This window comes from Leiobunum rupestre, chromosome 6 (genome assembly GCF_980474605.1).
Source record: "Leiobunum rupestre chromosome 6, qqLeiRupe1.1.hap1, whole genome shotgun sequence".
Classification (NCBI taxonomy): Eukaryota; Metazoa; Arthropoda; class Arachnida; order Opiliones; family Sclerosomatidae; genus Leiobunum; species Leiobunum rupestre.
In genome coordinates, this window is record NC_143389.1 from 20407725 (window position 1) to 20420039 (window position 12315).

The 12315-nt window shown below is 42.1% G+C and overlaps 4 protein-coding genes across 4 annotated transcripts; 3 read left to right on the forward strand and 1 right to left on the reverse strand.

Annotated features, from left to right (window-relative positions):
* Nucleotides 1-375: 375 nt before the first annotated feature.
* LOC149940262 (uncharacterized) lies at nt 376-3389 on the reverse strand. Its single transcript, XM_090179197.1, has 6 exons — nt 3118-3389; nt 2214-3021; nt 1836-2063; nt 1133-1777; nt 878-991; nt 376-834 (listed from the first exon to the last, which is right to left on the reverse strand). Exons 1-6 carry the CDS (start codon nt 3387-3389, stop codon nt 376-378), a joined length of 2526 nt encoding a protein of 841 aa, XP_090035323.1.
* A 3398-nt stretch (nt 3390-6787) lies between these two features.
* Nucleotides 6788-9473, forward strand: LOC149940263 (uncharacterized). Its single transcript, XM_090179198.1, has 2 exons — nt 6788-7901; nt 8008-9473. Exons 1-2 carry the CDS (start codon nt 6788-6790, stop codon nt 9471-9473), a joined length of 2580 nt encoding a protein of 859 aa, XP_090035324.1.
* A 690-nt stretch (nt 9474-10163) lies between these two features.
* LOC149940264 (uncharacterized) lies at nt 10164-11030 on the forward strand. The gene has a single exon (XM_090179199.1). The coding sequence runs from the start codon at nt 10164-10166 to the stop codon at nt 11028-11030; it is 867 nt and encodes a 288-aa protein (XP_090035325.1).
* Nucleotides 11031-11102: 72 nt separating this feature from the next.
* Nucleotides 11103-11744, forward strand: LOC149940265 (uncharacterized). The gene has a single exon (XM_090179200.1). The coding sequence runs from the start codon at nt 11103-11105 to the stop codon at nt 11742-11744; it is 642 nt and encodes a 213-aa protein (XP_090035326.1).
* Nucleotides 11745-12315: the final 571 nt, after the last annotated feature.

A 12315-nucleotide genomic window follows, 5' to 3' on the forward strand; every position in this document is an offset into this window, starting at 1 on the left:
CAGTTACATTTCAATCGTGATTCGTTCGGCGGCTGACCGTATATTGTTGCAAGATAATTGAACGGGGATTTAGAGACTAAATAACTGAACTCAATTAACAGCTTAAAACCATTTATTAAAATTACAAGAATAATCATAACGATGAAGAATACAGAAGTTGACTGAACGTTCATAGTTTATATACAGATTTAAAATATGATTACTAAAAATAAACAGTTTTTTACATTTAAAATTATCATACTTTTTCATGAAATAAAAAACATCTACAGTCAAGAACTTTTACGCCATATCATAAGATTCTTGTTAAAAAATAACTAGCTAGGTTATGAACATTCCGCCCGCCTTGGAACGTTAAGTTTCAAAAAGGTAATTGACTTATTCTAATGGTAACGGACACAATTTTGTTATTGGTCTTTTGATATGTTTGTCAGCCGTTTTAATAGTCACCACAAGTTCACGATCATCGGTACCAGGATGAACTTCCACGATGCGACCCAACTTCCATTTTGTTGGAGGTAAATTTTCGTCTTTTAATAAAACAAGGGTGTCGACAGTGAGGTTCGGATATGGCTTGCTCCATTTTGGACGTTGTTGTAACCGGGATAGGTATTCCTGGCTCCAACGTCTCCAAAAATGCTGAAGTAATTTCTGCGTTAGCTGCCATCGAGAGAGTCGGTTGATTTTCTCAGAAGTTCGGTCAGGCTCAGGAACAGCGGTAAGAGGTCCACCCACAAGAAAGTGACCCGGAGTTAAGACGGACAAGTCACTCGGATCGTTACTCATGGAAGTCGGGGGTCTGGAATTGAGGCAGGCCTCGATTTGACAGAATAATTTCTGGAATTCTTCGTAATTTAGTGTTGTGGAACTGGTGACTCACTTCAAATGAAATTTGACCCCAGCCTCCCACAGGCCGCCGAAATGAGGTGCTGCCGGTGGATTGAAGCACCAATGGATGCCTTCCTCTGCAGACCAGTCGGTGATTTTGGACTGGCTGGTCGTGGTCGATATGAGTTTGATAAAGTCTTTCAATTCTCGATTAGCGCCAATAAAATTTGATCCACAATCGCTGTATATGGTATTGCATTTCCCCCTTCGAGAGATGAATCGCTTCAAGGCGGCTAGAAACGCTTACCAATTCCAAATGTAAAGCACGAGTACTGAAGCAGGCAAATAATTCTACGTATGCCTTAAACGTCTTTTGACCTCGGCCCTTTAGAACTCTGAGTATGAAAGGTCCAGCGTAGTCGACGCCGCAAGTGAGGAAAGCTCGAGCTGGTGTTACTCTGGCAACTGGAAAGTCACCATTAAGCTGTTTGGCGGTTATGGCTTGTTGTCGGATACAGCGAACGCATCGACGTATGTGAAACCGTACTGCATCTCGTATCCCAACAATCCAGTATTTTCTTTGGATAAGTGAAACTAGAAGTTGTGGACCTCCATGTAGCTGTTCGATGTGTTCATGGTTAATGATCAAATCGGTGAGCGGACTTCTTCGAGGTAGAATCATTGGATGGACTTGATCTTGCGAAAGCCTTGAGTTTCGAAGACGGCCTCCAACTCTTATTATACCAAGCGAATCCACAAATGGATATAAGGTCATTAACTTGCTTCTAGAAGAAAGGTCTTTCTTCTGGAAAAGTCGTTCGTAGTCTTCGGCAAACGCTTCCTGTTGTACTTTTCCAATCCAGTGAATGAGAGCCGCCTCACGATCCTTCAATGATAGAGGACCAATGATTCTGGTGTTCCTATCAGCTTTGGACAAATCGAAAAATGTATGCTGTTATAGTTAATAATTTACGAAGAAAAGAAAACTTTGAAAGTAGAGCGTCGCCAACTTGGCAATGCGCAACCATTGGCACGGTAGTTTTTTCTTCGAGGATACAGTCCTTGGATTTGATTATGGCTGTAGTCGATTTGAATTGTTTGTCATGTAGCAGCCACTCCGGACCATTCCACCATAATGGATGTTGTTGCAGTTCAGCGGCAGTGATACCCCGGGAGGCGCAGTCTGCTGGATTTGAATCACCTGGAACGGGACACCAGTGAGCGGATGGTAATAGCTCCTGAATTTCAGCGACTCAGTTCGCCACAAATGTTTTCCATCTATGTGGCGGTGATGAAACCCAGGCCAGAACGATTGTTGAATCAGTCCAGCAGTGTAGATGAGGGATGTCTTCTTTAATCTATTCTTGCACCAGTTTGACAAGTCTTGCCAGTAAAACTGCTCCGCAAAGCTCCAGTCTTGGTATGCTCGTCTTCTTTAAAGGGGCTACTCTGGTCTTCGCTGCGATCAATTGGATATAGATTTGACCATCTGACGAAACAGTTTCCATATAAATTGATGCTGCAAATCTCTTTTCAGAGGCGTCGCTGAACCCATGTAAGCTTTTGTCTCGTGCTTCTGGACGGGATATATAGCGTGGAATTGCTGGTTTCCCGATGCATGTTAGGTTTTCTCTGAAAGCTTGCCATTTGTTAATCAGTTGAGTCGGTAACTCCTCGTCCCAGTCAATTTTAAGTTGCCACATCTCCTGAAGTAAAATCTTCGCCGTGGTCACGATTGGTGCCAGCAAGCCAAGTGGGTCGAAGATCTTAGCGGTGTCTGACAAAATGGTTCGCTTTGTGATGATATTTCTGGATGCAGGTGACGTTACAGAAAATGTGAAGCAATCTTGAGCTGGCGTCCAATGTAGTCCCAATGTTTTGATCGTTTCCTCATTGTCCATACTCAATGGACCTTGAATATCTCGTAGCTCTGGTTGTAATGCATTCAGTAATACTGAATCGTTTGACACCCATTTTCTCAGCTCGAAGCAGGACTCCTTCATTGCTTGTAGTATTTGATTTTGAAGTTGTAGACCTTCGTTTCGTGTTTTCGCTCCTGTCATTAAATCGTCCATGTTAAAGTCTTCGGCTAGTGCAGACGAAGCCAACGGTAATCTTTCTCGTACATCTTTAGATAGCTGTTGCAGTGCCTTAGTTGCAAGGTACGGGGCAGACGCTGAACCATACGTGACCGTTCTAAGTTTATATTCTTTTAGAGGCCTAGAAGAATCTTCTCTCCGTATGATTCGCTACCATCTTCTATCGTCTGGGTGTACGAAGATTTGCCGATACATCTTGGCTATGTCGGCTATCATTACGATGGGATAAGCTCGAAATGGCAGAAGAAGACTGATCGGGTCATCCTGCAGTTTTGGACCAACCAACAGAATGTCGTTCAAAGACTGTCCAGTCGTGATTTTCACCGATGCGTCGAACACTACTCGTAACTTCGTTGTCGTGCTGGATTCTTTGATCACTGCATGGTGTGGCAGATAATATGCAGCCTCGTCTTGATGACTTTGGTTTAAGACTTCCATATGTCCCATCTCAAAGTACTCATCCATGAAGTCATGATATTTGCACAGGAGGACTGGGTCAGCTTGTAGACGTCGTTCCAAATGTAGAAACCTCAGATTTTCTCGAGTCACCCAGTTCTTTTGGATCAGATTTGAAAGGAAGGCCTACGACGAATCTTCCTGTACTGGTTCGTAAATGTGTTTTTTTGAAACATTGTTCGCATTGATTCTCGTCCGAGGTAAGTATTCTTCTAGGGGTAAGTTCTTCAAGTTCCCAGAACTTGGACAGTTGATCGTTCAGGGTACAAGAATGGACTTGAATTGCTTGGAATCCTTGACGCTTCTTGATGCAATGTCCCGCCAAGAGCCCACCCGAAACTCGTCTTGAAGGCTATAGGTAGCTGTCGTCATCCCTTGCGTATTCGTTCTTCGACTACATCAAAGTAAATGTCAGCTCCGAGTAGCACGTCAACCAGACCAGAAATATTGAACGTTGAATCCGCTAATTTCAGTCCCTTGATATATGATAATTGGCTGGGATTGAACGAATAACTTGGCAAATTCTCAGTGATTTTATCGAGGATTAAGGCATCTACAAATATGATAGTGTCTGCTCCAATCTGTATATCCAATTGCACACTTCCACGAGAAGTTCCAATGCCGGTGGCGCCAATGCCACCTATAGTGAGATTGCAGTGAGTACGTTTCAGTTGCGGTCTTCGAATACCTTGTTCAGTAATAAATGTTGCCTGTGATGCTGAATCTAAGAGAGCTCGAAGTTGTTGGAAATGACCAGAAACGTCCTTAGTTTGAATTATAACCGTTGGAAGCAGAACTTGGGAAACGCCATTCTTATACTGATTGGAGAGTTACTCATCAACTACGTCATGGATGAGAAAAATTACAATTATTAAGAAGCTGAATCTCATGTGCAATCATGGCAAATTTAAACACTTGTTATGTCAAAGAGTTATAATTATAAACTCTATTATTCTGTAATAAACCTTTACTTTTTTAACAATGTTGTCCATATAACAAAATAAAGTTGATCAGGGTATCATCGTCCAAACTAGAACTGAAAAATAATAAATATCCAGACTACTGCATCACTGCATTTTAGTAACTTTGTCCAGACTAGAATATAAAAATAATATATGTCCAGACTACTGCATCACTGCAACTATTATAAAAAAAGGAATGCCAAAATTATATAAGAGAACAACTATGAATTAAATTTAATAACTGGATGGAAAATATATTTCGAAAATACTAGAACTGTTTATTAATCCTAGAACTAAATTGAAAGAAACGTACCCATCGAACCGAATCCCATTCAATCGAGTTTTAGTAGAAAGATTTTCTATATGTGGAATTGTTTAAAATATTATCATTGGTGGAGCTACAGAGCAAATATGGAAATTTAAAATCAATTTCATTTTGAAATTGTATGTAGCTTCTCCAAATGCAAAGGTGAGAAGATGTTATAACATAGCATGCTGTTTCGAAAATTCCCTAAACGTTAATTAATATAAGTTGCGATTAATATGACAAACATTTCTATTAACGAATAAGCCGATATGTATTTGATGGCTTAGATGGTTTAGAATGTCGTATAGATTGTATAAGGAACAGTTTCCTGAAGAGACGGGTGCTAGATCGACAGAGTTGCTCACTTTGAGCAATTTTTGTAATAATTGTAAGTACGTATCCCTCCTTGTCTTCTGGAACGTCTTGGTTTCATAATTATAGACATAATAATAACAATCAATAAGGGCCAATAAAACCAGTTGAACCGTATAGGAGGAAAATGTACGGTAAATAACACACCTATAGGCTTTTCAAAATGTTTAACAAAGTAATGTTAAACTCTAAACAGGTAAAAACTGCTCTTTATATTTGTTAGTACGAAAATTATAACTCTAGGATGTGTCATATTAATGTTACTTATCGTTGAAACAGCTTTGTAACTATTTCCGGAACTAATGAAATATTTCACGGTTTTTCCGCAACACGCTAACAGTATTAAACTCTATTTACTCTCGGGTAAAAACGACTTAGTTTAAAAAATTATCCCAAAAACACCAGTCAGTAAAATTTATAATTCAACAAAGCCGGACCCTATTAAATACCCAATTAATCGATTGTCGACCTTGTCAAAAACAATAGTATTATACACTTCGAAAAACATAAAATTTAACCATTCCGTAGCTAATTGTATTTGATTTCCATTTTAAATATTTTTACCGATATATAACTTTTAGTTGTTACTTGTTGTAATAATTATATAATAGCCTATTTATAACGATTGAACCACTGTTTCAAAAATGTATGAACCGAAAAAAACCATATTTAGTATTAATCTGACTTTACTCGCGCCGCTTTGTCAATGAGCTGACATATAGAATGTAAGAACGAATTTACGTAAAGATTTATGCATAAGATTAGAAAGTTTTATCTTGGAAATAATACTATAACGTGCTACGTTTATTCTATACATGAAATTTCTAACATTATCAAAGGTTAAGACAAATCGATGACTCAAGGGCAACTAAGATGGTTTAGAGTTAATAATTATGACAAATGTCAACAATGCCACGACGACCACGGTGAAAAAATGTATGCTTTCAATGTCTGATACCATATACTTTTTCAAGTATTTAACGGGAAAAATAATTTGCTGGAATAAATAATAATCATGAGAGTTCATTATAGAAGTGTTAAATCACAACAGTTCCCCTTACATATTAATTTAATATTAATGTGTAATTAATTTGGGTTTTTTTTGTTTAAACATTTAATTCAATTCGTTTTCTTGTACGGCAATATTTCAAACACCATGTATATTTTCAGTTCTTTTTATCGCCAATATTCTCCAAGGTCGTTTTACTTTGTCATTGTAGGAATTTTCTCACTCCCTAGATGGTGGAATGTAACCCCATTTTTTCCCACCGTCTTATGCACTTTAGCCCGCTTTCGCTGGTCAATCCGTTCTTGGAAAACCTAACCAGCCCCCCCCCCCCCCCATTTTTTACATCCTTTGTAACGGTCGTTCTCGGCCACTACCTTCTTTTTTGTTTAGTAAAGTAAAAATAGATCTTTTTCTCACTTCCAACGGGTCACACGCGCCCAATTTTCCTTCCCGCGATTTTGGAGAATAAATAGTACATTTATGTTACCAGTCGCGGCGAAATTTAGTAAGATTATTGTAATTTTGTAAGTATTGCCCTCCTGTTTATTAAAGTTATTGTTTTAAAATAAATCCGTTTCGATTTCAATACGCGTTACTACGATATACGATCCCACTCGATAGGACCTTTAGAAATTCAGTAAAACCAAATTTTCATCCCCTCCGTCCTAGCGGATTGGCATCACATTATTTGGTGCCGAAACCCGGGAACTCTGGCAAACGTAGATTATTCGGGTTTATTGCGTGATTTACACCTACAATGCCGGAAGATTTAGTGACATTAAAGGCGAGACGAAAAAGTACCACGGCGGCCACTACAAAAATCAAGGATAAACTCGATGATGAATTAAATTTACCTAACCCAGACGTAGGAGTCGTCGAAGGCTTCTTAAAGGTACTGGAAAGGAAGGAACCAATTCTCTCGCGTATTTACGAACAAATCGAGCCTCTGATTGAAGCAATCGACCTCGAAAAGGAGCTGCAAGACGCCCAAGAGTATATGGACAATCTTACCGTTACAATGGTGCGCGCTACGCGTCTCGTAACAGAATCCAATCAAAAGGCAATGGACAATCGACAACCAGTGCCGGAAAAGCTACCTCCGTCGGTAAAGCTACCCAAACTACAGATTCGACACTACAGCGGCATACCCACCGAGTGGCAAACGTTCTGGGGTACCTTCGAAAGCCAAATTCATAAAAACAAGGACTATGACAATGGAGCTAAGTACAATTATTTAGTATCTCTTTTGGAAGGGGACGCCGCTAGGGCTATAGAAGGGTTGGCGCAAACAGCATCAAATTATGATGAAGCTATCACCATTTTGAAAGAACAATTCGGGAGTCCAGTGCTCTTAATAGGCAAACATATGGAAAAGCTTTTGAAGTTACCTGAAGTTAGAGAAGCGAACGACGTAGAAGGCCTACGAAAATTGCACGATACATGTCGGATACAAATAAGAAGCCTCAACTCGTTAGGATTAGTCAACGATACGTACGGAAGCCTTCTTTTCCCCATCGTAACGCAGCGCCTCCCAGCAGAAATTAACCTGGCCTTTAGTAGAGCTTACTCCAATGTCCAACATCTCAAAATAGAAAACCTCTTAGAATTTTTACAAAAGGAAATAACTAGCCGAGAGCGCGCTAGAATACTAGGAAAACATGAAACGGAAAGGAAGCCAAAACCTTCGTCCGTATCGCAACGATCAAGCTCAGGATCAAGCACGCGCGATCATTTCAGTCGTAGCCACCGCCCGATATCAAAATCGTTGCCCAGCGCCGGAGCTCTAACCTTAGGAAACACGCTACGTCCTTGCCTATTTTGTGACACCAGCGATCATCTAACCTCTAGTTGCGACAAGCTGTCCCTAGACGGTATGTCTGCGCGAGGGCCACCAATCCAGGGATTATCATCCGAAGTCCATGAACTGCAGGAAGTGCAGTCGCCGTCATCATTATCTTATTTGCAACACATCTCCAGATACGGAACCCAAGCGGCATGAAGATTCCGAATCGCCCAGTACCAGCTTAGAAGTAGCAGCCAGCGCGGCAGGAGTTCGAGTTCCCACTGGAACGATACTACTACAGACAGCCGTAGCGATAGCGCAAAGCCCATCAAGCGGCAATAGTTTCCAAGTACGCTGTCTGCTAGACACTGGTAGCCATGTGACATTTGTCAAAGAAAACATATCAAAGCAGCTCGGCCTCGAAGTAATCAATGAAGAGACTCTCGATCTACACAGTTTCGGTTCTCCGATCGCGGTACGAGCCAAGAGAAGAAGGGTACTCCTCAGTCTACGGAGTCGCCACGATCCCTACCAAAGGGTAATTCTAGAAGCCTACGAAATTCCAGAAATATGCGGCTCAGTTTTCGCAGTTCCCAGCGACGAACTCGCGCAACAATTTAAGGAGAAGGGATTGGCAATGGCAGACGCTATAGGCACCGAAAATAAGCGACGTAATTCGTCTTCTATCGACGTTCTCATCGGCGCAAATTACATCGGAGCCGTCCTAGTAGAAGATGGAAGGATAGAGCGTTTCGGTCCTACGCTAATCGGGTTGGAGACAATTTTTGGATTCACAATACAAGGTCCGACGACAGTAGGGTCATCCACAATGGCAATTAACACAGTTGCAGTCATGCGAGTTTCAGCAAACGTCGACCAAGAAGAAGACCTATCCAATCAACTACAAAGGTTTTGGGAGATCGAGTCCTTCGGCGTCCACGACTCAAAAGAAGACGTAAACAACAACAACAAGGTCCTAGAAGACTTCGAAAAATCAACCACTTATAGTGATGGACGCTATACAGTCGCTCTACCCTGGAATTCAAACGCATCGGAGCTCGAAGACAATTACAGAGTCGCAAGCATTCGTACTCAGAACCTCCTCCAGAGGCTTCGAAAAAAACCTGACCTTCTAAAGGAATACAATTCAATAATCAAAGAGCAGATTGAATCTGGTATCATTGAACAAGTCAAACCGGAAGCGAAGTTTAAGTCCAACCCCATCTATTACATGCCTCACCGCGCAGTAATAAGGGAAACAAGCGAAACTACCAAAACACGAATTGTGTACGACGCTTCGGCCCACGCCGAGGGAATTCCTTCCCTAAATAACTGTCTGGAGACAGGACCCAACTTTAATCCAGAATTGTACAACGTACTCCTTCGATTCCGAGAAAACAAAGTCGCTTTCTTAGGAGATATCGCTAAAGCTTTTCTCCAAATCCGAATAAAGCAAGAAGATCGAGATGCACTTCGTTTTCTATGGGTCAACGTTCAAAATCCCCATACCAGCTGCAACTTTGAAGTTTATCGCTTTACAAGGGTTCCGTTTGGAGTCAAGCCCTCGCCATTCCTGCTTGCTGGAGTAATTCGCCTTCACGCTGCAAAGTTTCAGTCATCAAAACCCGAAGCTAGTCTTGTACTCAAGGACTCGACGTAAGTTGATGACTTGGTCTCCGCAGCAGACAATGAAGACAAAGCTTATAAGCTAATCCAAGAAACAAGCAATATAATGAGTTCAGCGGGAATGAAGCTGAGAAAATGGAAGACTAACGCGTATAATCTTCAACGGCTCCTCTCTGGGGACAGCTTGCCAAAGGATTATGGTCCAACCACGAGCTCCTTCACCGAAGTAAAAGTACTTGGTCTTTCCTGGAACAGTACGGAAGACGTTCTAACTTTCGAAATTAAAGACCTCCTACAATTCGTTCAAGAGAGAAGAAACACCAAGCGCTGGGTACTTAAGTCAGTAGCCCGCATTTTCGTTCCATTAGGACTGGTAACACCTTTCACCGTCAGAGGGAAGATGTTTTTCCAACAACTCTGGAAAATCCAAGACGTCACGTGGGACACCGAATTAGTCGAGGACTTGGCGAAGACGTTTAACGCTTGGTGTGCTGAACTGAAGAATTTAAGCTAAATCAAAGTTCCACGCTACTACTTTGAAAATAAGAATGAGGAAAATCCCAACGTTGAAATACACTGTTTCTCAGATGCGAGCCCACGCGCTTATGCGGCCGTGGTTTATTTTCGATTCCAGTCAGCGGAAGGAGAGATAACTACAAGTTTCATCACTTCGAAATCTCGAGTAGCACCAGTAAAGACATTAACAATCCCGCGTCTTGAACTAATGGGAGCTTTGTTGGGAGCCGAACTCGTCAAACATCTGACAGAGACCTTAAGGACTAAACCCAGTCAAAAATATCTGTGGACAGATTCGAGAATAGCCTTAGGCTGGATTCAAGGCCCCGCTGAAAAATGGAAACCCTTCATCCAGAATCGAGTACGAGAGATTCAAAAGATATCAGATCCTTCGAATTGGCATCACTGCAAAGACGTAGAAAACCCCGCCGATCTTCCCACGCGTGAAATCAAGTTACTCGACCTGACAACCAAAAGGCTCTGGTGGGAGGGTCCGCAATTTCTCCGAACTAAACGACATTCGGAACTTCAAGCGGACATGGTTGAGGACGCCGAAATGGCAGTCGTCTCAGAAGAGCTGCGTAAGACCGCGCTCGTAATAGCAGAGGGTTCGCGAGAAACGGCACTTCTACCAATTAAATTATACAGCTCGTTACAGCGACTCTACCGAGTCACCGCATGGACAATTAGATTTGCAAACAACTGTTTAAAAACGATGATAGCAGGCCAGCTCAGTGCCGACGAGATTCGTCAAGCCGAAGTCTACTGGGTAAAAACAGCGCAGATGGAAAGCTTTTCTCAAGAAATTACACAACTGAAAAACGGCGAAGAGATTGCGAAGCAGTCACCTTTACTAAGGCTTCACCCGAAGTTGGACAACAATGGAATCCTCTGCCTAGGAGGAAGACTTCAGAAAAGCGAATTTTCATACGAAGAACGGCACCCCTGGCTTCTTTCACCGAATCACTATTTGGCCGAATTGATCATACGCGCCGCCCATGAAAAGGTGATGCATGGAGGAGTCAACCAAACTCTAGTCGCTATACGCGAAACAATTTGGCTAATTAAAGGTTGACTGACAGTAACCCTAATTCTGAAGCGGTGCGTCATCTGCAAATACTTTCGCGCAAAGCCCTCGGACACCGTGATGGCGCCGCTGCCAGATTACCGTGTTATTCCCGCTCCGGTCTTCAATACTACCGGTTTAGACTTCGCAGGTCCGCTGTACACGCGCGACGAGTCGAAATGCTACGTAGTCTTATTCACCTGTGCAGTAACGCGCGCAGTTCATTTAGAACTCGTGACGAATCAAACCGCGGACAACTTCCTCTTAGCTTTCAGGCGTTTCGTGAGTCGTCGGGGAATGGTTCAGCGAATAGTATCGGACAATGCCAAAACTTTTAAGCGCGCGGACCTCGAGTTACGCGAACTGTGGCAGCAAGCAAATACGCCAGCGGTCGCTCAATATTTCGCGAACGCTCAAATCTCATGGGTATTTATCGCTGACAGAGCTGCCTGGTGGGGCGGTTTTTATGAACGCCTTGTGAAATCAGTAAAAACCGCGCTCCGCAAAGTCCTCGGCAGATCCCGTTTTACGTACGAAGAGCTGGAGACAACACTCATAGAAGCAGAGGCCACTATCAACTCTCGGCCATTGACATATGTATCCGAAGACCCAGGTGAACCAATTCCGCTAACGCCCGCGCATTTCTTAGTCGGGGATCGGTTGACCGGCTTACCTCCGCGTTCGACCATGCAACCCTTCAACGCCAAAGCAACAAGAAGATAACTTGAACGTAGACGTAACTATCAGCAAAAACTAACAGACGGTTTCTGGAAAAGGTGGAAAACGGACTATCTTTTAGCGTTACGTTCAGCCCACTTCAGAACTCCGAACATTCCAACAAAGCCCCTGGTTCTTGGAGATGTCGTTCTCATCGAAGAACCGAAAATGCCACGACTGGCATGGAAGATAGGCGTTATTGACAAACTATTCTATGGTCGCGATGGCCACGTAAGGTCCTGCATGATAAGACTTTTTGACGGCTCAATAAGACGCCGTCCAATTCAACTATTTTATTTGTTAGAAATTTAAATTTAACGTTTTGATTGGACCAGTAACAGTCCAATGGGGCGGAGTCTGTTAAATCACAACAGTTCCCCTTACATATTAATTTAATATTAATGTGTAATTAATTTGGGTTTTTTTTTGTTTAAATATTGAATTCAATTCGTTTTCTTGTACGGCAATATTTCAAACACCTTGTATATTTTCCGTTCTTTTTATCGCCAATATTCTCCAAGGTCGTTTTACTTTGTCATTGTAGGAATTTTCTCACTCCCTAGATGGTGGAATGTAA